Raw genomic sequence first — 22,662 nt, 5'->3', positions numbered from 1 at the left:
CCAGTTCTCCCAACACCATTTATTGAAGAGACTCTTCTTTTCCCATCGAATGAACTTACCACATTGTCAAAAATTAGTGTACCATAGATGTGTGGGTTTATTTTTGGATTCTGAATTCTTTTCCCTTGGTAAAAAAAAAAAAAAAAAAAAATTTTATATGTCTATTGTTATACCACTACCAGGCTGTTTTGATTATGGTAGCTGTATAATATGTTTTAAAATCAGGAAGTGTGAGTTCTCCTACTTTGTTCTTCTATTTCAACATTGCTTTTGCCATTTGGGCCTCTTGCCATTCCACATAAAGTTGAGGATTGGTTTTTCCATTTCTGTAAAGAAGGCTGTTGGAATTTTGGTTGGGATTGCATTGAATCTATAGATCGCTTTGGGTAGATTGACATCTTAACAATATTAAGTCTTCCACTCCATGAACACGGAACATCTTTCCATTTATTTAAGTATCTTTAATCTCTTTCAGTGGTGTTTTATAATTTTCACTGAGTAAGTCCTTCATGTTCCTGGTTAAATGTATTCTTAGGTATTTTATTTTCTTAGATACTATCGTAAATAGAATTGTTTTCCTAATTTCCCTTTCACATTTCTCATTGTTGGTGTATAGAAACCCAACAGATTTTTGTTTGTTGACTTTGTATGTTGTAAGTTTGCTAAATTCCTCTATTAGCTCTAAAAGTTTTTTTTTTTTTTGTAGAGTCTGTGAGATTTTCTATATATAAGGTCATATATTATAGAGATAATTTTACTTCTTACTTTCCAAACTGGATACCTTTTATTTCTTTTTCTTGCCTATGGCAAGTTGTAAATGTGTGTTATTGTGTGCCATTGAGCCAATTCCAACTCATAGTGATCACTCATGTGGCAGCATACAACTGCCCCATAGGGTTTCCTAGGCTGTAATCTTTATGGGAGCAGCTTGCCAGGTCTTTCTCCTGTGGAGCCTCTGGGTGGACTTGAACTTCTAACCTTTCAGTGAGCAGCCAAGCGCGTTAATTGTTTGTACCACTCATGGACTCCAGTTTAGTGGACCAAAAAAAAAGCAAACCAAACCCATTGCTGTTGACTCAATTCTGACTCATAGCAACCCTATAGGATTGAGTAGAACTGCCCCATAAAGTTTCCAAGGCTGTAATCCCTATGGAAGGAGACTTCCAGGTCTTTTTTCCTGCGGAGTGGCTGGTTCAAACCACCAGCCTTTTGGTAGCGCTTAACCACTGTGCCACCAGGGCTCCTTATTTGGTGGATAGAGGAGTCCAAATCCCTATCCCAGCTCCCACTCCGTCTCTTCCCTGGCCCCTTGTCCACCCATACCCTAAAGAGAAGGTCAGCCTAGCTGTCTGTTCTCACCTGACATTACCTGACAACAAGAAGGATGATGATGATAAGAATGAGTTGGAAGCTGAATGGTTTAACTTTTAGCCACATCAAGCCATCTCAAGGTCAAGCCTGAACTTTCTGCCCCTGCACCAGGCTCCCGCCCACCCTCCACAGGGCTCCAGAAGTCTGATTTTCATTGCCTCCCTCTAGGTGATCCCCAAGGACTACAAGACAATGACAGCCTTGGCCAAGGCCATCTCCAAGAACGTGCTGTTCGCTCACCTCGATGACAACGAGAGAAGGTAGGTAATATGGGAGCTGCGTGTGCCCTTTGCCCAGCCCTACCCACTGATAGCCCCCCAGGCTCCCCTCTGGAAGGTTGGTGCTGCTTCACTGAGTCACCTAGTCATGGCCATGATTCATGGTGACACTCGGCTCTGGGCTGCATTCCTCAGGTACTGGCTTTGCATCCAAGACTCCCACACTACACTTTGTCCTAGAAAGACACATGTGGGGCCCCTCTGCCCAGGTCACTGTGGGCTTAATTCTTCTGGCATCTTCTACACTCAAGGACTTGCACTGGTTGAAATCACTGCCTGGTGGAGGGTGGCAGGTGGGGGGCAGGGGGTAATATGCTACTCTGACCACTTCTACCTGCCCCTGGGAGCTTGGGGTCCTGAGTGGGGGATGGGTGAGTCAGAGGGGCATTCCACATGCTCTGAAAGATTTCAAAGCACGGATATAAGGAGATGAAGATTATTCCAGGGAGGAGGAGCAGCTTGCCAAAGCTGGGGCGTGCGGCAGTTTGTGGCACCCCCAGGGGACCAGCGAGCTGTGAAGGTGTCTGAACTCCATCCTATCAATCTTTAGAAAAATGGGAATGTTTTAATACAATAAAAAGCAAAAATGTTCCTGCAATCTGACTCCCAGAGATCATCACTGGTAATGTTTCAGGGCAACCCGTAAGGATATATTTTGTGCATACGTAATAACTCTGTGACTGTGTTCACAGAGCAGACTATACCGTGCGTATTGCTTTATGATATCTGAGCCATGCAGAGCATCCTCCTTTGTCAGTAAAAATTTTTAGTGGTTCATGGTATCAATTTGCGCAGACTTGCTGTAACTTAACAACTTTCCTACTGTGGTTATTGGAATTATTTCCCTTTTATTTTATTGCGGTAAAAAATATACAACATAAGATTTGCCATTGTAAACATTTTCAAGTGTACAATCCAGTGGCATTAATCACACGTACCGTGTTGTACAACGATCGCCCCTATTTGTTCCCAGAACTTTATTACCCCAAGCAGAAGCTCTGTACCCAGGAAGTAATGACTCCCCCATTCCCCTCTTCCCCCAGCTCCTGGCAACCATGAATCTACTTTCTGTCTCTATGCAATTACCTATTCTAGCTATTTCATGTAAGTGGGATCATACACTATTTGTCTTTTTGTGTCTGGCTAATTTCACTCAGCATCATGTCTTCAAGGTTCACCCATGTCATAGCATGGATCAGGATTTCATTTCTCTTTATGGCTGAGTAACAGTCCATTGTATGGATGGACCACATTGTGGTTATTCATCATCTGTTGATGGACACTTGGGTTGTGTCCACCTTTTGGCCATTGTGAACAATGCTGCAATGAACTTTGGTGCACCACTTAGGTGCTGAATTCCTGCTTTCTCGTCTCTCGGGCATATACCTAGCAGTGGCATTGCTGAGTCATATGGTAGTTCTATGTTTAAGCTTTTGATATATTTGGATTTTTATATCATAAACAACATTTTGATGACTGTGACTGTCATAGTATATTTGTCTTTGAGTACTCATTTGTTTCTTTTTTTAAGATAAATTCCTTAATGTGGAGCAAAGAGTAATAATATTAAAAAAAATTATTCTTTCTCTTTTTAAAAAACTTTTGACAAATTCTAAATTTTATTAGGTAGCTCAATACACCTTGATGACAGTCCTGTATTAAATCCAAATGATATAAAATAAAAGAGACAGCCTCCTTTCACCCCTCTCCCCAATCCTACTCTCCTCCCCAGAGACAGCTGCCAGCATGGTTTGGTATGATCCTTCCAGGACATTCTGTAGGTGGTTATGTACATGTCTGTACATAACCACATGTAGAGACTTTTTAAACGTACGTGGAGTTGCTGGGTCAGAGAGATTGCACGGAGGGATCATGATAGATGTGGTGTGCACATTTTAAAAAGGCTTTGGATCAGTGGTGTCTCTAGGGCTGGCGTCACCCAGTGCACTAACTCATGGTGTCACCCTCCGCATGGATGTCCTCCCATACCAGACAATACAGAATCTTTACTAACGTTTTTTGTGCTAATGTTACTTGTAAATCGTTAATTCCTGTATGTCAGCCCTTCTTTTCTTTTAATTACTACTTCCTTCTCAAAAAAGTTATAGATGTAGGTTCACAAATACTAATCACCACAGCATTGTAGCTAAAACACTAGAAAATTTGACAAAACCTGAGCAAAACAAAAAACCAAATCCGTTCCTGTCAAGTTGATCCCAACTCACAGCTACCCTATAGGACAGGGTAGAACTGCCCTGTAGGGTTGCCAAGGAGCGCCTGGTGGATTTGAACTGCCAACCTTTTCCTTAGCAGCCCTAGCTCTTATCCACTAGGGGTTTCCTTGACGAAATCAGCAGCTATAAAAACAGTGGCAGCAACGAAAACAACAGCGCATGCTTCTAGTGCATGCGGACGAAACCACGGGATGGGAAGCAGCATTGTAATTGGGTAATAATGACAGCTCTGAGTGGAGCACATTAAAAGGTTCAGGAAGTAAATTAGCATAGACTTTTAGCCTTCTAGATATACTGATACATGTAAGCTGGGCTTATAAAAAATGTTTTTGTTGTTATAACTAACTACAGGGAATTTTTTGTAAAAAATAATACATCTCTGCTGAAACCCTGTGTGAAAATTTTATAGACATTTTGGTGTCACCTCCTCTGACAGTGCGGCCTACACCTCCTGCACCTCCCTAGTGACACCACTGCTTTTGATACGTTTTGCTGAGCTGTCCCCAGAAAGGCTGGCAGGAGGGTGGAGAGAATCTGTGTATAGGTGGGGTGTGTTCCTGCCACCTCTGTCATTCCTGCTGAACTCCTGCTCTGCCACGCGAACCATCTTCTGCTGACCGTCCATCTGAGTCCAGGATGATGATGACTGTTGTTCTGTGGCTGAGCGCATGCTGAAGTAGGTGTGTTCTGGAGCTCGGCTTTGGAAAGACTCCTCGGTGCTTCTGTGCATTCCAGAATCACACTGTTGTGGGTGAATTGTGTCCCCCCATTTATGTTGATACCCCAACCCCAGTACCTGCGAATGTGACTTTGATTGGAAACGGGGCCTTTAAAGATGTCATCAGGTAACATGAGGTCATACTGGAGTAGGGTGGGTTCTAATCCCATCTGAGTGGTGTCCTCGTAACAGAGAAGAGACACAGAGACAGGGAGACGAAGGACACCAGAGATTGGAGTGATGCATCTACAAGCCAGGGGACATCAAGGAACACCTGGAGCCACCTGAAGCTGGGAGAGAGGCGAGGAACAGATTCTTCCTCAAAGCCTCCAGAAGGAATCAACACCACCGACACCCTGATCTCGGACTTCTAACCTCCAGAACTGTGAGAGAAAAAGTTTCGGTTGTCATTTAAGTCATCCCAGTTTGTGGTATTTGTAATGACCAAAAAAACCTAAACATGTTGCCATTGATTCCAACCCCTAGTGACCCTATAGGACAGAGTAGAACTGCCCCATGGGGTTTCCAAGGAGCAGCTGGGGGATTCGAACTGCTGACCTTTTGGTTAGCAGCTGAGCTCTTAACCACTGCACCACCTTTGTTATGACAGCCTCCCCCAAAAATAGAAAAACCCAAACCCTTGCTGTCAAGTCGATTTTGACTCAAGGCAACCCCAAGTGTTGCAGAGTAGAACCACCCCATAGGGTTTTCTTGGCTGGCACCTTTACAGAAGCAGATTGCCAGGCCTTTATTTTGTGGAGCCTCTGGGTGGGTTCAAACCACCAACCTTTAGGTTAGCAGCTGATTACAAACTGCTTGCACTACCCAGGCTCCTACAGCAGCCACAGGACACTCATACACAAGGTCACGTTGTTGTTGTTGGGTGCCATCGAGTAATTCCGACTCATAGCGACTCCATGTGACAGAGTAGAACTGCCCCATAGGGTTCCTAGGCTGTAATCTCTGTGGGAGCAGGTCACTAGAACTTTTCTCCCACTGAGCAGCTGATGGGTTTGAACCACCGATCTTTTGGTTGGTAGCCAAGCGTTTAACCTTTGTGCCACTGGTGCTTCTTTAGCAGTGTTATAAAAACCTGTTTCTGTTGAGTTGATTCCAACTCATAGCAACCCTATAGAACAGAAAGACAGAGTAGAAATGCCCCATAGGGTTTCTGTAAAAATGGTGTGTTAGGCATTCTCTGACCCTCTCTTCACAAGGGGAAAGGAGAATCAAGATCAATAGTGCAAGGCTGATTCCTATGAGGCAGTGGTCAGACATGCCTCCTCTCTCCACCATCTGTACCAATTCTGACACCAACGGTCCCTCCCACAGCACTCTCTCCTGGGTTCGATAATTCATTGCAGTGGCCACACAGAACTCACGGGCGATACAGTTATGGGGTTCATTAGGGAAGTAACAGGTTACAGCTCAGGTTTAGGAATGCTCAGGATACAGTTCTCCAATCAGGATGGCCTCTTCTCAGCTGTGCCCACAGGCATGCCTTTCTCTGGCCCCTCCGTCTCTACGCTGCTTGGGAAAGTTTTACAAAGCTCTTTTAGCTCTGCCAGTAAGTGCCCAGAGGCACCCTACTCTGCCAGCAAGCCTTCTGCCCAAAGGCACTCAGCTTTCTTGCCCTGTGGCCTGGGAAGCCCACTGCGCCATCTCCTGCCAGTCTCTACTGCTGCCATGTCTCTGCCACGACTTCTCACCATCTTCATTCAGTGTTACAGCTCGCTCTCTTCCTCCCTTTCTCTCTCTGTCTTTCTCTGTCTCTCGGTCTCCTGGTTCTAGGAGCGTCTCAGTGCAGGGATCCTGGGTCCAAAAGGCACACTCCTGGCTCTTCTTTTTGGTGGTGGTGACATCCTCCCTTTCCGCCTCTGGACTGGCTCATTGTAAGCCTAGAAGAATGGCAAAACCAGTCAATCCCTTCGTTAGGGTTCCATATATCTTATTTGCAGAGTATCACTCAGTCACTGTGTGTGAGTCATAAAGACCACGGCTAGAAGGGCTATATTAAGCAATTCATTGCGCCACAGTTTCCAAGGCTGTAAATCTTTATGGAAGCAGATTTCTACATCTCTCTCTTGTGGAGCAACTGGTGGGTTTAAACCACCAACCGTTCGGTTAGTAGCCAAGCACTTATCCACTGTGCCACCGGTGCCGATAGCAGTGGCGCAGTGGCCATCCTAGTGAGGGCAATTATCAACCACCAGGTGGAACTAGATGACTTAAATGTTGTTTAACTTAAATTTAAACATTAATTAAAAGTATAATTTAGATTTAAATTACACTTAAGTTTTTTAAAAGTTCCATTCATGTGGTTCAAAATTCAAAAGGTACAAAAGGGGTCCAGAGTGAAGAGCGAGCCATCTGGAGAGCTGCCCCAGGACCTTTGCTTGTCCCTGGCTGTGCCTCCCTGCGGGCCCCCTGGCTCCATTCCTACAGACAAACTCTCTCTGCCTTCCGGGCTTGAGGTCAGCTGTTTCGCAGTAGGTAGCCACACAGACTGGCTGTCCCTTTTTTCTTTATTGTGGTAAAGTACTCATAACATTTACCATTTTAACCATTTTGCAGTGCACAGTTTAGTGGCATTTAGTACACTCACAATGTTGTACAACCGTCACCTCTGTCTAGTTCTAGAACATTTACATCACCCCAAAAGGAGACCCTGTACCCATTAGCCATAACTCTGCATTCCCCAGCCCCTAGCAACCACTAATCTACTTTCTGTCTCTATGCATTTGCCTGTTCTGGGCATTTCCTATAAGAGGGGTCATACCATGTTTGGCCTTTTGTGCCTGGCTTCTTTGACTCAGCATCATGTCTTCAAGGTTCATCTATGTTGACTGTCCATTGTTAAACCCAATCTCAAATCCTCAGGGAAGGAGTGATAACTGACCAGGCTTATGTCCAGTTGGTCCTCTGCCAACTCATACTTTTATTTGTTTTTGTTGTGAGCTGTCGTCGAGTTGGCCCCAACTCATGGTGATCCCATGTACCACGGAACAAAGAGCTGCCTGGTCCTGCACCATCCCCATCATCAGTTGTGTCTGATTTTTGGAAGTAGATTGCCAGGCCTTTCTTCCTAGCCTGTCTTAGTCTAGAAGCACTGCTGAAACCTGTTATGTAACCTAGAAAATGGCGCCCTCTGGGGGACAAGGCCCTGTAGGCACATGGTCGGCCAGGCGGCTCAGGGTGTGCTCCTCAGCTGGTCCTGGCCACCTTATTTCTTACCAAGATGGGGCATCCATCAATGACAGGCCCAGGCCTGGACTGTGGGGAGTGAGTTCCTGAGGCAGAAGGGTATCGTGGTTTGGGCAGTCACCTCGAAATTCATCTACTTTACTTGGGAGATGTCCTTCTGTTTTCTGGGCCTCAGTTTCCTTATCTGTACCAGAAGGTGATCAGTCTACATTAAGCCCTTGCAGGAGTGGGTGGCAGGACCAGAATTCTGTGTACAAGTGTGTGTTTGAATCCCTGCTTTAAATTCTTTTGGGTATATACCTAGGAGTGGAATTGCTAGTTCATATGATAGTTATACGTTTAACTCCTGGAGTTACTGCCAAACTGTTTTCCATGGTGGCTGCTCCATTTTTCAATCCCACCAGCAGTGGATGAGGGATCCAATTTCTCCACACCTTCACCCACCGAACCTTCCTTTTTCGTTGTTGCATTCCTTCCAGGTATCCCATCTGTGGCAGCTGTGTGTAAGTTAAACCTCTCAGACCCTCTCTGCCCCAGCCCGGTTCCTGGGCGTGGGCTGGGTCAATGGCGCTCATAGTAGGGTCTTATTCGGCCCTGAGTGTAGGTTGTAGGCAGAGGTTGTGGTCAAGGTGGTATTTCTGGGCCCTCTTGGCTGTGTGTGCTCAGGAAGCGCCAGTGCTGTGCTCTTGTGCCCTTGGCCCTGAGTTTCCAGAACCACGTTGGCTGCCTTGGACTTGTCTGCATCCAAGAGCCAGGTGGAAGAGAAGCAGAGGAAGCAGATGGTTGGATTAAAAATTCCTCTTTGAGAGGCTGGCTTGAAAAGAAAGCTTTCACGTGGGGCATGTGTGTCTGTGTTTCGGGTCTTTTGTTTTGCACGCAGGAAAACTCACTTTCCATATTGAAACCCCGTAAGCTCCTCTTTCTGGCCAGGGTCCGAGAGAAGCAGGCGATGGTGAGGGGAACAATTGCAGAGGGAGTGGGCAGGGAAGCCCTGCCCCTTGACCTTTCACGTGATATCTCCCCTGTGCAGCATCCAAAATATTTTGCTTTTTCCAGTTTACTAGAAGCTGGGCTTAGTAGCTTTGCCTCAGCTCGGCTGTGGTTTGGCGAGGTCTGGGAAATTCCTTCCAAGTTTGCAGGGCGTCTGGCAACCCTTGACTCCGAGGCTGCCGGCTGCTCCCTCCGTTCCTTCCCCACGTGGGCAGAATAAAACAGTATTCCTTTGCAAACAGGTCGTTTGTGGGCTGAGCACACCCTCATGCTCAGTGACTTCTTCTAGATGCAGGTTTATGATACATGAGCCAGCTGTCGTGGGCTGGGTGAGTTTGCTCTTGTGCTTTTGTGACAGTGTCTTTCTGTCAGAGCCTTTGTAGCTTGTGTTGGAGATACTCAAGCTTGGAAAGGAGGTACAGATTTGGTGTAAGCCCTTTTAGTTAAAAAATGATAATACAAAGTAGTTCTGAGAGGAGGCTGCTAACTCCCCAAAGCTGTGTGCCTTCTTCTCTGGGAGAATAGTTGTTCTCACTGGCATCTATTGGAGCTTCCCCAGTACCTTCTCACAGCACCCTGTGGGGTGTGTAGCACTAACCTCTCAGAGCCTCAGGTTTTCCCCGCCCCCCCATAAATGGGGTTGTCTCTTGCCCAAGGCCAGGTGATGTCTAAGTGGCACAGCCTGGTTCCAGCCCAGGTCTTTTGGGCCCCTCAGCCTGTGTTCTTCCCCACAGGACCACAGGTCAGTGGTTAGCTAGGTACCTGCCGGTAAGAGGGGTGGTCCTGGCGGTTTTGGTGCACACAGGCACAGGATTCAAGGTGTGTTAAAACATCCTTTGGAAGGAGAGAGTTGTGTGAATAATTTATAAGCTGTGTAATGACATTCTCTAGGCCTTGGTTTCCTCAAGTGTCAAAAGAGAATTATAAACCCACTTTGTGGGTTGCTGTGAGGATGTAATGAGGTAATGCCCGTGATCCTTATCACCATCATTACCGTCGTCACCGCCATTGTCATCACCATCATCGCCACCATCATCTCCACCCTCATCACCACCATCATCATCATCACCATCATGGTCACCATCATCATCCTCACCATCATCCCCCCATCATCATCACTATCACCATCATCATCATCACCACCACCGTCATCATCACTATCATCACCACCATCACCACCATCATCACCATCACCACCGTCATAGTCATCCTCACCATCTTCCCAGGGGGCCTTTGGCTGTATGGACAATGGTATTGGCTAGGACCTCCTCTGTGGGTGCTGTTCTGCCTCTGGGATGCTGACCTAGTCATCCTGACAGACCCTGCAGCCAGGCTCTGATACCCTCCTGACTTCTCCACTTACACCAACACTCAGTCTGAAGAGGGGCTGGTATGACCTGAGATCACTCCTCCAGACATCATTCCCTGGTCCACCTGGGCCTGAGGCAGGTGGGCGGGCTCCTGTGGGCCTCAGGGCACCACTGTCTTGTCCCCCTGCCTAGTGTCCAGAAGAAGGTCCAGGTCTAGAGAGGCAAGGACCCTTGTTTCTTGAACTAGGCCAAGCAACAAGTGTCCGGGCTGGGGCTGGAGTGGGGTCTCCACAACCCCTAGGCTGGAGCCTTGTACCTCCTTTGCTGCAGGTGAGCCGAGGCGGTGGCAGTGGGTGGGCTTTCCTTCCCCTTTGGTGTCAGCAAAAGGCAACATCCTGAGTCCTTCAAGGCTTGACAATTTGGAAGGCTCCGAGCCCTGGGGTGTGCTGGGACAATTAGGGCCTGGCCATAGAGGCCATCCCAGGTCGTGGGGGAGGTGGAAGCCCGGAGGTTCACTCTGGTCCCTTCCTGGAGGGCCATGAGCAAGCAGTGCCTGGAGACAGAGCTTGAAGTGCTCCGGAACTGAGGACGCAGTAATTAGGAGGCACCATATGTGTGCAAGGTGCAGGCAGGGCGGGGGCCTCGCTGGGGCTTCATTACGGAGCTGCCAGACGGGCGGGCGAGGGCACCTCACCCCGGAGCAGCCTGGGCTGGCAGCAGCCTCGCTTTCTGCAGCTCTAGTTAAAGTGGGCTCTGGCCGATGAACCGCCGCTGGCCCCTGCAGCTGTCTCTTGCTATCTGTTGCTGGCTCTCCTCCTCCCACCCGCGTATCTTTGCAGTCTGTTTTTCCACAGATTGGCTCGGGGCCTCAGGTGATGGGAAAAACACGCCAGTCTGTAATCGGCAGGGAGCCCTGGAGGGAGCTTGCCTCCCGTTCTCTGAGCCTTTCCGCCCTCTCTCCTCCCTGGCTCAGGCTCTTAGTCGTTCGGCTTCTCTTTCAGGCAAAATTAAAAAACAAAATTAGCATTTTGGAAAATGCAGGGCCTCATCGGAGTAGATGCTTAATAGCTTGGACGTGCAGGGAATGTGATTTCCATTTTGCACAAAGCCAGACTCGTCTGGGCAGGGTAAACCTTAAACTTAAAAAAAAAAAAAACTTAGGAGCTGGCAAATGACCATTCCCAGGGGCTCAGCAGGGTTTGGAAACCTATGTTCAGTGGGAGGCTGGAATCTGGGTGCTGTGGATTGAACTGTGTCCTCCAAGAGTATATGCTGAAGTCCTAACAACCCCAGTGCCTGTGAACATAACCTTGTTTGGAAATAAAGTCTTTGAAGATGTTATCAGTTAACATGAGATCATACTAGAGTAGGGTGGGTCCTAACCCCATCTGAGCTGTGTCCTTGTGAAAGAGGAGAAGAAACTCAAACAGACAAATATAAGGGAAGATAGCCATATGAAGATGAGTCTACAGGCCAAGGAGCTACAGAAACTGAAGGAGCCCTGGTGGCGCAATGGTTAAGTGCTCGGTGGTGAAAGGTTGGCAGTTTGAACCCACCAGCATCTCCACGGGAAAAAAGACCTGAAGATCTGCTCACGTAAAGGTTACAACCTAGGAAACCTTCTGGGGCAGTTCTACTCTGTCCTATAGGGTCACTGTGAGTTGGACCCAATTTGATGGTACACAATAACCAGAAGCTGAGAGAGACAAGGAAGGATTCTTCCCTAGAGCCTTCGGAGTGAGCGTGGCCCTGCTGACCTTGATTTCAGATCTCTGGTTTTCAGAACTGTGAAACTCATGGGGGCAGTTTTGGCTCAGTGGTAGAATTCTCACCTTCCATGTGGGAGACCCAGGTTCGATTCTCTGCCAGTGTATTTCATATGTAGCCACTACCTGTCTGTCAGTGGAGGCTTGCCTGTTGCCGTGATGCTGAACAGGTTTCAAAGGAGCTTCCAGATTAAGACGGACTAGGAAGAAGGGCCTGGTGATTGACTTCTGAAAATCAGCCAATGGAAACCCTGTAGTTCACAATGGTCTAATCCCCACTCATGGGGATGGTGCGGGACTGGGCAATGTCTCGTCCCATGGTGTGTAGGGTCACCGTGAGTAGGAGCTGACTTGATAGCAGCTGACAGCAACAACAACAGTAGGACTTTCATACCCAGGGACTCTGAAGTTTGCATAAGTAATAAGCGTTGTGTACTGACTTTTATAATTGCCAGGCCCTGGACCACAGGCCTGAGTGCCTCATCTCTGTATGTGGTTGGATCCTGACAGCCCCTGGGGCTAGTGCTGTTATCAGCTCCCTTTGTTAGATCAGGTGCTCAGGCACAGAGAGGTTAGTAAACTGCCCAAAGGCACACAGGAATGGGAGACGCTGGGATTTGAACCTGGCCTGGGACATGGCTGCGTGAGGCCTCCCCACCATGAACCCACCTTGAAGCTCATTAACCTTCAAGGGAAAGGTGATAGCCTCTTTACTAAACAATCATTCCTTACACACCCAGAATTTTCCAGTTATCAAGACATCCTGTCATTCTGGAGGGAGAACTGTGGTGTGATTTTGTATCTCCAGGGAGCCTTTGTTTGGACAGGTAGCCAGGGCTGGCTGTGTATCTAGGAGCACAGAAAATGATTACAACATGGCCTCATGTGGCATCAGATTCATGGGGCTTTGGAGGAGAAGAGAACGTGGCGGGGGTGGGGGGGAAGCTGTTATCCAGGTGTGACCACCTGGTGGCCTGCAGCAAATTTGTGTTTGGTCTCAGTTTTTTGATGCATTAATGGTTTGAAATTTCTAGACTTTGATGGCTACGGTCTCCACTAAAGGAGCCCTGGTGGTGCAGTAGTTAAGTGCTCACTGCTAACCGAAAGGTTGGAGGTTGAAGTCCACCCAGAGGCACCTTGGAAGAAAGGCCTGGTGATCTACTTTTGAAATCTCAGCCATCGAAAACCCCGTGGAGCACAGTTCTACTCTGACACACATGAGGTCTCCACGAGTTGGAGTCGACTCGATGGTAGCTGGTAACCCAGTCCACATGTTTGTTATCTGCCAAGCCCTGTAGACATGTGAGTTTGGGTGCCTGAAGGCTTTGTACTTCCAGCACCCATTTTATAGATGGGGACACTGAGGGCCACAGAAGGTGTGGGGCTGCCTATTTCTTCAGAAGGGCAGAGGCTCAGTCTGGGCAGGGGAGCAGAGTCCCAGAGGACACTGTGTGGGTGCCCCCTGGTGATGGACTGCCTGCAGCCTTCCCAGGTCACAGGGGTGACATGGCCCTGGACAGAGAGATGTGTTGGCTTTCAGACCCCAGCAGGCCCAGAGGTGCCTAGCTTGGCTCCATTCTGGAGTCCCAAGTCACTAAAGACAGCCTGGTTGCCAGTCAGCTGGGGTATAAGGAATTCACCAGCTGTTGGGGGCTGTAGAAAGAGGTCAGGGCTGCGGGGGGGCTCTGGGGAGCCCAAGGATCAGGATGGGTGACAGGCCCTGTGGTCATCTGAACTTGTCCCCATCTCCATAGGAACTCCAGGTATCCAGCGCAGCTCATTCAGGCCCATCAGAACCCCCAACACTCCTGGGAAGGGAGTAGCCCCATTTCCATTTGTCAAATGGGGAGACAGGCCCAGAGAAAGGAAGTGAATTGCCCAAGGTCACTGGTGTTCTTGGGGCAGAGATGGGTGCTCCTGCGCTCCTCACTGCTCATCACAGAGTGAGGAATCCAGTGACACCAGAGATATGAGCTCCACTTAGGAGCCGGGCCCTCAGCCAAGAGTTATATGTGTGTAATCTCACCTATGGGCATATCACCCCATTTACCAGATGGGGTCTGGAGTCCCACAGCTGAGACCGGACCAGGATGTGACCCCTGGCACAATCATGGTGTTATTTGTGCTTGTTTAGCACTTGGTCCTGGGGTGGTTGAGGACCCAGGGACCCAGACGTTCCCTCCGCTCCTGACTGAGAGCCTTTCAGCAGGGACCAAGGATTAACAGGTCAGTCATCCTACCTGGGACATGGGTGTCCAAAATCACAACCCAAGCCCCTTGCTGTCTGGCTCATGGTGACCCCATGTGTATCAGGGTAGAACTGTGTTCTGTAGGGTTTTCAGTGGCTGATTTTTCAGAAGCAGACTGCCAGATCTTTCTTCCGAGGTGCCTCTGGGTGGGTTCGAACCACCATTTGTACCACGTAGGGACTTTCCATGGGGTGTCACACGGATGGATAGCTGATGCTGTGGGACCACAGGGAAGAAATGACAGTCTTACCCGGGGAGCCCACCGCCCATCTGTCAGTCTGTCATACTGTGGTGACTGGCATGTTGCTGCGATGCTGGAAGCATTTCAGATACCTGTGGAGGTACCCCTGGTGGACAGGTTTCAGAGAAGCTTCTAAACTAAGGTGGACTAGGAATAAAAGCCTGGTGATCTACTTCTGAAGGTCAGTCATTGAAAACCCCATGGAACACAACAGAACATTGTCCAAGATAGTGCTGAAGCTGAGCCCTTAGGTTGGAAGGCACTCAAAATACACAGTAGCCTCAACGATGGACTCAAGCATACCAACGATTGTGAAGATGACACAGGACCAAGCAGTGCATTGTTTTGTTGTACATGGGGTTGCCGTGAGTCACAGCCAACTTGACAGCAACTAACAACAACTTTGGGGGTGGTAGGTGTGATACTGGTTTACCAGGATAAGCGAGCTTTGAGCCAGGTCTTGGAGGACGGGTAGTTTTCCAGGCAAAGAAGGGAAGAGCTTTCTACGCAGAGGAAACAGCCGGCATCAAGGACAGAGGTCTTCAAAAGAATGTTGAAGTCTGTGGACAGACAGAGAAGTTCAGGGGACTTGAAGAGTTAAAAATCCTTGAACAGGGAACCCCGCATTGTCATTTCCTACCAGCCCCCCACACCCTGCTCAAGGTTGTTTCAAGGGCTTTTCTTAGTGCAAATGAGATTGACCTTCTTGCCAAATATTATTTGGCCTTTTGCATTTCTTCAGTGAATTGCCAGATTTATCCTTTGCCCATTTTCTTTTTTTCAATTGGCTTTCCGTCTTCTTTCTTATCGATTTGCAGAAGTTCTTCGTAAATTAACAAAACCAGGCCACTGATGAGTGAATGTATAGCACACACGTTTTCCCAATCCGTCACTGGTCTTTTCGGCTTTGTCATGGGATTTTTTGTGATAGGGATGGGATGTTTCGATCAGTCTTTTCCTTTATGGCTTCCAGTGCCCTTCTTAGGAAAGGCTTCTACACTCCAAGACGATAAATGAATGCAACAAATAATTTTTTTTTCCTTTTAAAGAAGTTTATTAGGGTCAAACATATATAACATCAAACAAATTGGCCATTTAACCATTTTTAAGTGTACAATTCAGCAGCATTCATTACATTCACCATGTCATGCAACCATGACCACTATCCATTTCCAAAATTTTCATCACCCCAAACAGAAACTTTGTGCCTCTTAGGCAATAACTCCCCATGGTTCCCTGCCCCCAGCCCCTGGTAGCCACAGATAAACTTCTGTCTCTGTGCATTTGCCTAGTTTTTTCTCTTTTCAAATGATTAAATCCCTTTGCAATGGGAGAGAAAAATGAACCATGACGAGGGAGTTGCTTGGGCACGTTCATCCAGCACCGAATCCTCCCCCACCCCACCCCGGGCAGCCAGCAGCTCAGGACTGGGGGCTCACAGCTCAGAGCCTCTCTCGTTCCCAAGGGGAGGGGGTCGTTTGCTCAGGGGCCCCTCATGATCTCAAGAGGCTGAAACCTTCCCAGACTGCCCTGCTCATCTGTGAGATCTGTGTGATTTGGGGCACTGATTGTTCTCCTTCTTTCTCCTTCTCTGGCTTTTTCCTTCTCTTCCTCCTCCTCCTTTTCTTCCTCCTTCCTTCTCCATTCTTCTGCCCCTCCTCCTTTCTTCTTCCTCCTTTTTTCCTCTTCTTCCTTTCTTCCCCTCCTTCTCCTCTTCCTCCATCCTCCTTCCCCTCCTTCTCTGCCTCCATCTCTATTTTTTTTTTTACTACAGTAAAAATGCGTGAATTAGAAGGTGCAGATAAGTAGAGGGAATTGAAATCTCCCATAGTCCAGCAAGTCCAGCTTGAGTCTTGGTGGTCCCTCTCTATCTCTCCATGTGGACTTCTGTGACACTGCTGCCATACTACAGTACTAACATCGCTGACCTCCCATGGCATGTGTGACTGCCATGCTGGCTCCTTGGCCATTCCCTCATGACCACACGTTTATTTCAGCACCAATGACCTCCTGGGAAGACCACCCCTGTTATTTATTATTATTTGAGTAATAATTATTAGAATGATCATTCCAATAATTTTTGAATAATTGTATAAAGATTCCCTGGAGTAATTGTGGGATGTGTGTGTGTTTCTTACTACCAGGGAACTTTTCAATATCCTGGCATCATGAAAAGCATTCTGGTGATTTCCTGTTAGGTTAGAAATAACTGCAAGATACTATGATTTTTACAAAATATGTTTTTCATGGAAAATTTTAAAAGTGGAGAGACTAGTGGTGATGAACCCCCAGCGTCAACAGTTTCCAACCGACCTGGTTTTATCTTCATTCCCATCCATGTGACCACTGCCCTAAACTATTTCGAAGCCATCCCCAGCCATCAGAAAATCTCGTTTGTGCATATTTCAGTATCAGATGCTAATTTTTAGTCCAGCCTCTTGACCTTATAATCACACCACGTGGGCTATGTAAGTCCGGAGAAGAGCATGTGGGAGGGCATTTCTCACTTGCACAGATCCACGTGGAGCTGGTGCCCACGGTTTTATATTACCAAAATGGGCCCCACTGATCAGGTTTGCATTCCTTTCTGCTTTTACTGAGAAGCTGTTTTAGAATTCGGGGTCCCCCTTCTGCTGAGCTCGCTCTGCTGCTTTGGGCCCCGTGGGAGTTACTCTGTAATTTCTTGGAGTATGAGGATGCAGAAATTGTAAAAAGAAATAAAAGACCCTCCCAATCTAGACAACGGCTTTCTTTTTGTTTTACAAGTTGGTTACCAAAGATTCACCGTGCTTTGCGTTACATCTTGTGAGGTAACAGCTGGTCCATCCTTGTCCTTCAAAAAAAGCAACAGTTGCTAAGAGCCAGGAAACAAAGACTTGCTTTGACTCCCGGGAACAGCTGTAAGGGAGGGACACTGTGTACTGTCAGCTGCTAACTCCGACCTTCAGACGCCTGAAATGCATGTCTTTAACCCTTTGGCGCCACTGGATTCTTTCTCCCCTCCCTGCCCACCCCGACCCCGTTACTTTTTATTTTCTAACAGAAAGAAAATGCTCTCTTGCTTTTTGACTACAGACACAAAATTTTCGGATTTAATTGAGGCCAGGTCTGGTTATTGAAGGATAAGAGGTCTGCTTGAGTCATTCATTCACCCTTCCATTCCCATTCATCCACCCGCCCATCCATCTACCCATCCATCTCCATCCATCCATCCGTCTATCCATCTATCCATCATCCATTTATACATCCCTCTATTCATCCAGCCACTCATCTGTACTCTTCCATCTATCCATCTACTCATCCATTCATCCACCCACCCACCCACCTGTGCATCCATCCATCCATCCATCCATCCATCCATCCATCCATCCATCCATCCATCCATCCATCCAACCATCCGTCCATCCGTCCATCCACCCACCCACCCACTCATCCATCCATGCATCCAACCATCCACCTACAATTCACCTACATCGTCCATCTGTCAGTCCGTCCATCCATCCATCCATCCAGCCATCTAGCCATCCAGCCAGCCACCCAGCTAGCCAGCCACCACTCACCTATGTCATCCTTCCATCCATCCATTCATTCATCCACCCACTCATCCATCCTCATCCATCCACTCATATACCCACCCATGCACCCATCCATCCACCTACCCATTCATCCATCCACTCATTCATCCATTCACCCACCCAGCCACCCATCCTTCTATCCATCCACCATTTACCTATGTCACTTTTTCGTTCCTCCATCCACCCACCTACCACCCATCCATCCATCTGCCATTCATCCATCCATCCATCCACCCACCCTCCCATCCATCCACCCCATCCATCCGTCCATCATCCATCTACCCACCTGTCTTTCTATCCATCCACCCACCATCCACCTATATCACCCTTACATTCATCCATCTGCCCACTCATCCATTCATTCACTCATCATTCATCCACTCACCCTTCCATCCATGCATACACCCACTCATCCATCCTTCCATCCAGTAAATACTGGGGCAAGTCTTCTATGTTCTAGGCACTAGTGAAATGGATGCATAGATGTCAGCATGAGTGGCAGAGGATCATGTGGACTGTTGCACTTTTTTCCAAGGAGAAAATGATGGGTGGTTGCTGCCTTTGGTGAGGCTTTGGAGGTGGGTTCAGAAAGTGTTGCCTGGATTGAATTGGATTCTTGCCTTTTGAAGGCATATAAACCAATGTCCTGAGTCAGCAAGCATTCCCAGCCACTCACGTGGCATAGAGCTTTCATCCCAGCCAGGATCTCTATGTGCTGTTTTTCATTTAATACACTGTATGGATTGAATGTGTTCCTCAGGCAAGAAGGCGATCATCCCTGAGTCAGGAGCTCACTCATTCATTCATTCACTCATTCATTCAGCACATGCGACAGCACCAGGGCAGTCAACAGGACCCTTGTAAGAGGTGGAAGAAGCTGTGATGGATATGCACCAGAGGAAGGGCAGAGAACATAGGTGAGGGTCTCTGTTAAATGAAGGAGCTAGAGAAAGCCCCTCCAAGAGGGGGTTCAACCTGAGACCCTGGAAGGGTGAGGGGCAGGGGGAGATATGTCTTTGGCGTGGGGACCAATGAGTCCAAAGGCCCAAAAAGGGCTTGATGTGGTTGGAATTGACCAGGCGGGGAGGCCAGGGAGTGAGGGAGTATGGCTGAGGTGGCGGGGAGGAGGGTCCAGTGGGCGCACAGACCCCTGTGTGCACATAGACTCTCCCAAGGTGCTCCAGCCAGCAAGTTTGAAGCAATCAGGGTCCCAGTTCTCACCGTCCACATATGTGCCGTCTCGGTCTGATCCATCTGAGCTGAGGCCAGCTTTCCCTAGCTCTTTCCAAAATCACCCTTCTCCCACTCCAGAAAAGGAAGGCACACCTCTAACCCACCTGAAGCTTGCAGGTGAATTACCTGAAGGTGTAAAACCTCCAAGTCTCCAAACCAAGGGACAACCATGCAGTTCTTTTAAACTAAGGTATTGTGGATCAATATACCAGTTTTTTAGCAGCTGCTGTCGAGTCAACTCCTACTCATGGTGACCCCACGTGTGTCAGCATAGAACTGTGCTCTATAAGGTTTTCAGTGGCTGATTTTTTTTGACAGTGGATTGCCAGGCCTTTTTTCCGAGGTGCCTCTGAGTGGACTTGGATCACCAACCTTTCAGTTGCAGCAGAGCTATTAACTGTTTGTACTACCTGGGGAAAATACAAATATCCTCCCTTCCCATTTCACTCATTAAAAGGTAAATTCCCAAAACAATTTTACTTTTTCAATTTAGTTAATGATTTATCAAAAAGGCTAATCAATTGATGCTTTGACCAATTATGTACTAGTAATAAAAAAAAAAAAACTTGATCTCAAAAGAAAAACTTCAGAGTCATATGTTCACAGGAAAAAGTTTTAAAAATTTAATATACCTTACACAGAAGCTAGGTAGGGTGATCAATAAAAACTTCCAAGCATAAACATTTTTACGTTAGAATAAATTCTATAGGAAAATGGTGTAGAAATACCAGTTCAAGGAGAAAAGGAACAATGTAAAATTTCCAACTGTTAACTCAGAGATCCTTATCCACCTTCCCCACCACCCCAATAATATCTTGTTTTAAGTAGCTGGTAGGTATCCAGTCACAGATTTCTGTTTCTGTGGCTATATTTGAAAGAGTGATAGAGCGGTTAAAATGGCAACATTTACAATGTGCCAAAAATTACTCCCTTTGCAACTATATAAACTCATAATGGAGCATTTTAGATGTTAACTTAAATCATGAAGGGGGGTGTGCTACATAGTTAAAAAAAAAAAACTTTTAGGTACTGGTGGTGTTGTCCTCAAGTGGGCTCAGATTCATGGCAACCTTATGTACAACAGAACAAAACGTTTTGGGGTCCTGTGCCATCTGCATGATCATTGGTAATCAGATAATGTTCTGTTATGATCCTTAAGGTTTTCTTTGGCTAATTTTTGAATGTAGATTGCCAGGCCTTTCTTCCTAGTCTGTCTTAGTCTGGAAGCTCTGCTGAAACCAATCCAGCATGGGTGACCCTGCTGATATTTGAAATACCGGTGGCATAGCTTCCAGCATCGTAGCAACACGCAAACCACCACGGTAGGACAAACTGACAGATGGGTGATGACTTTTAGCTACTACACAGGCAGTGTTGGTAGACCGTGATATTCGATCACAGATTCAAATCTGAGGATTGTAGACTCACTGTAAGTACAATGGGAAGAGCCATTGGGGGTTTTCAGATCATCGCCAATGGTAGAGGGCAGAGGGGAGAGAGCAGATGAGGCCAGGGCAGTAGTCCTGGCTGGGAGTCCACATTCAGGGTGTTGACAGGGCCATGCTCTCTCCAAAGGCTCTGGGGGAGGAGATTTCCCTGCCTTTCCTGGCTTCCGTAGCCCCAGGTGTTCTTTGGCTTATAGGTGCTTCTTTGCATGGCGTCCTTCCTTGGTCCCCCATCTCTGTGTCTCTCCTTCTCTGTTATAAGGACACCACTCAGATTGGATTAGGACCCAGCCTACTCCAGTATGACCTCATGTTAACTAATAGCATCTTCAAAGACCCTATTTCCAACCAAGGTCACGTGCACAGGTACAGGGGTGTAGGACTTCAACACGTCAAACCACACGGGCTTGTTTGTTTTTTATTGTCGTAAAAATATTTGTAAGAAACTGTTTGCTTTTTCAGCATTCAGGGGAGGTGCCAGGTGTGTGCCTATGGAAGGGTCACTTCACCTCTGGACTCCGTCTTTTCCCCTCGTCCTGGGCCTCTTTGATTGTTCACCCTCGGCGAGACCCAGCAGCCCAGCCCTGGCCTCTACCGGCCACCCTGCTCCCCTCCCAGGAGTGCCGGTCGCCCTGCTGCCTCACTCAGCCCTGGACTTCCCTCCCTTGGCTCCTGTGTGGCAGTTGAGCTCAGTTAATGGGCTTTTTGGATTTGAACCCTCTTCCTGTGATGATTGGGATGATGGCCAATTAAAGCGTTTAAATCTTGTTTTTAATTTAGTTTGCTTAACATGGCTTATTCTTAATTACCTATGCCTTAATGGCCCCACACTCTGAAGCCAGAATCTCTCGGAGCAATTTCCCAGTAATGCACTTTTATATGGAGCGTTGAGAGTTCAGGAGGTCCGGCCACGAGCAGTGAAGCCGTTTCCAAGCGATGCTTCCATGCAAACAAGGTTTAATTGCGTGGAAATAACGATGATGCTGTAAGCAGCTCTCTTAGGGAAAGTGTTTTTTCTCTTCTTTTCAGTAATTTTATAGCCATCCTTCGTGAGAGCCCAAGAAAGAGGAAGACATCAAGTTTTTTCGTGTGCTGCTCCCCCCACCCCCCGCATCCTGCCAGGGTTGGCACTTGGAGTTGCAGAGCTGGAAAAGTTCATGAACTTGGACTTTCCCAGCATTGGGATTTAGGCCCCATCAGCCCCGAAGTAAGGAGCCCTGGTGGCAAAAAGCTTGGCTGCTAACCGGAAGGTTGGAGGTTTGAACCCACTGGTGGCTCAGTGAGAGAAAAGACCTGGCAATCTGCTCCTTACAATTGCAGCCAAGGAAATCCTATTGGGGAGTTGTACTTTGTCATATAGGGTTACTGTGAGTTGGAGTCGACTCAACAGCCTGTAACAACAATAGTCCAGAAATGCTGAGATGGTTCTCTTAAAAAAAGAACCTGAGGTTGAGATGGCAAGGGCTGTTTATACTTGGTAGTCAGGCTCTTGAGCTGTTTTTCTTGTTGTGTCTTGTCAGAGTGTAGGCGCTGCCGTCCTGCTCTGCCCTGTCCCAGGTGGGTGACTTGGAGCAGATCACCTCCCTGAACCTCTCTCTGTCTCCTCATCTGCCACAAGAGGGCCCTAAAAGTGACCTCATAGGGATCTCATTCATTGCGTAAATGAGGCCACGCATGTAAAAGCACATAGCTCAGTGTTTGTTCGTTAGCTCACTTATTCACACCAGTGGTATCATTAATTCGTAGATGGGTAGCTCCCATTGTCTTGGCTCTAATTCATGTGACCCTGTATACAACAGAACGAAATGTTGCCCAGTTGTGTGCCATCTTCATGATCGTTGGTCTGCTAGAGTCCATTGTTACCAACACTGTGTATTTTGAGTGCCTCCCAACCTCAGGGACTCATCTTCCAGCACTGTATTGGACAGGGCTGTCATTGGCTAATTTTCAGAAGTAGATGGCCAGGCCTTTCTTCCTGATCTTAGTCTGGAACCTCTGCTGGAACCTGTACAGCATGGGTGAACCTGCTGGTATTTGAAATATTGGTG

The 22,662-nt window shown here is 47.5% G+C and overlaps 1 protein-coding gene across 1 annotated transcript in view; it reads left to right on the top strand.

Moving 5' to 3' along the window:
• PRKAR1B (protein kinase cAMP-dependent type I regulatory subunit beta) overlaps positions 1 to 22,662 on the top strand; it is a 146,711-nt gene that overhangs the window by 34,502 nt on the left and 89,547 nt on the right. The window contains exon 4 of the mRNA XM_049905119.1: positions 1,540 to 1,631. Within this exon, the coding sequence (XP_049761076.1) occupies positions 1,540 to 1,631 (92 nt within the window). The remainder of the gene's footprint in view (positions 1 to 1,539; positions 1,632 to 22,662) is intronic.

Source organism: Elephas maximus, chromosome 12 (genome assembly GCF_024166365.1).
Source record: "Elephas maximus indicus isolate mEleMax1 chromosome 12, mEleMax1 primary haplotype, whole genome shotgun sequence".
Lineage (NCBI taxonomy): Eukaryota > Metazoa > Chordata > Mammalia > Proboscidea > Elephantidae > Elephas > Elephas maximus.
The sequence above is the reverse complement of the archived record's forward strand: the minus strand, read 5'-3'. Positions and strand labels throughout refer to the sequence as shown.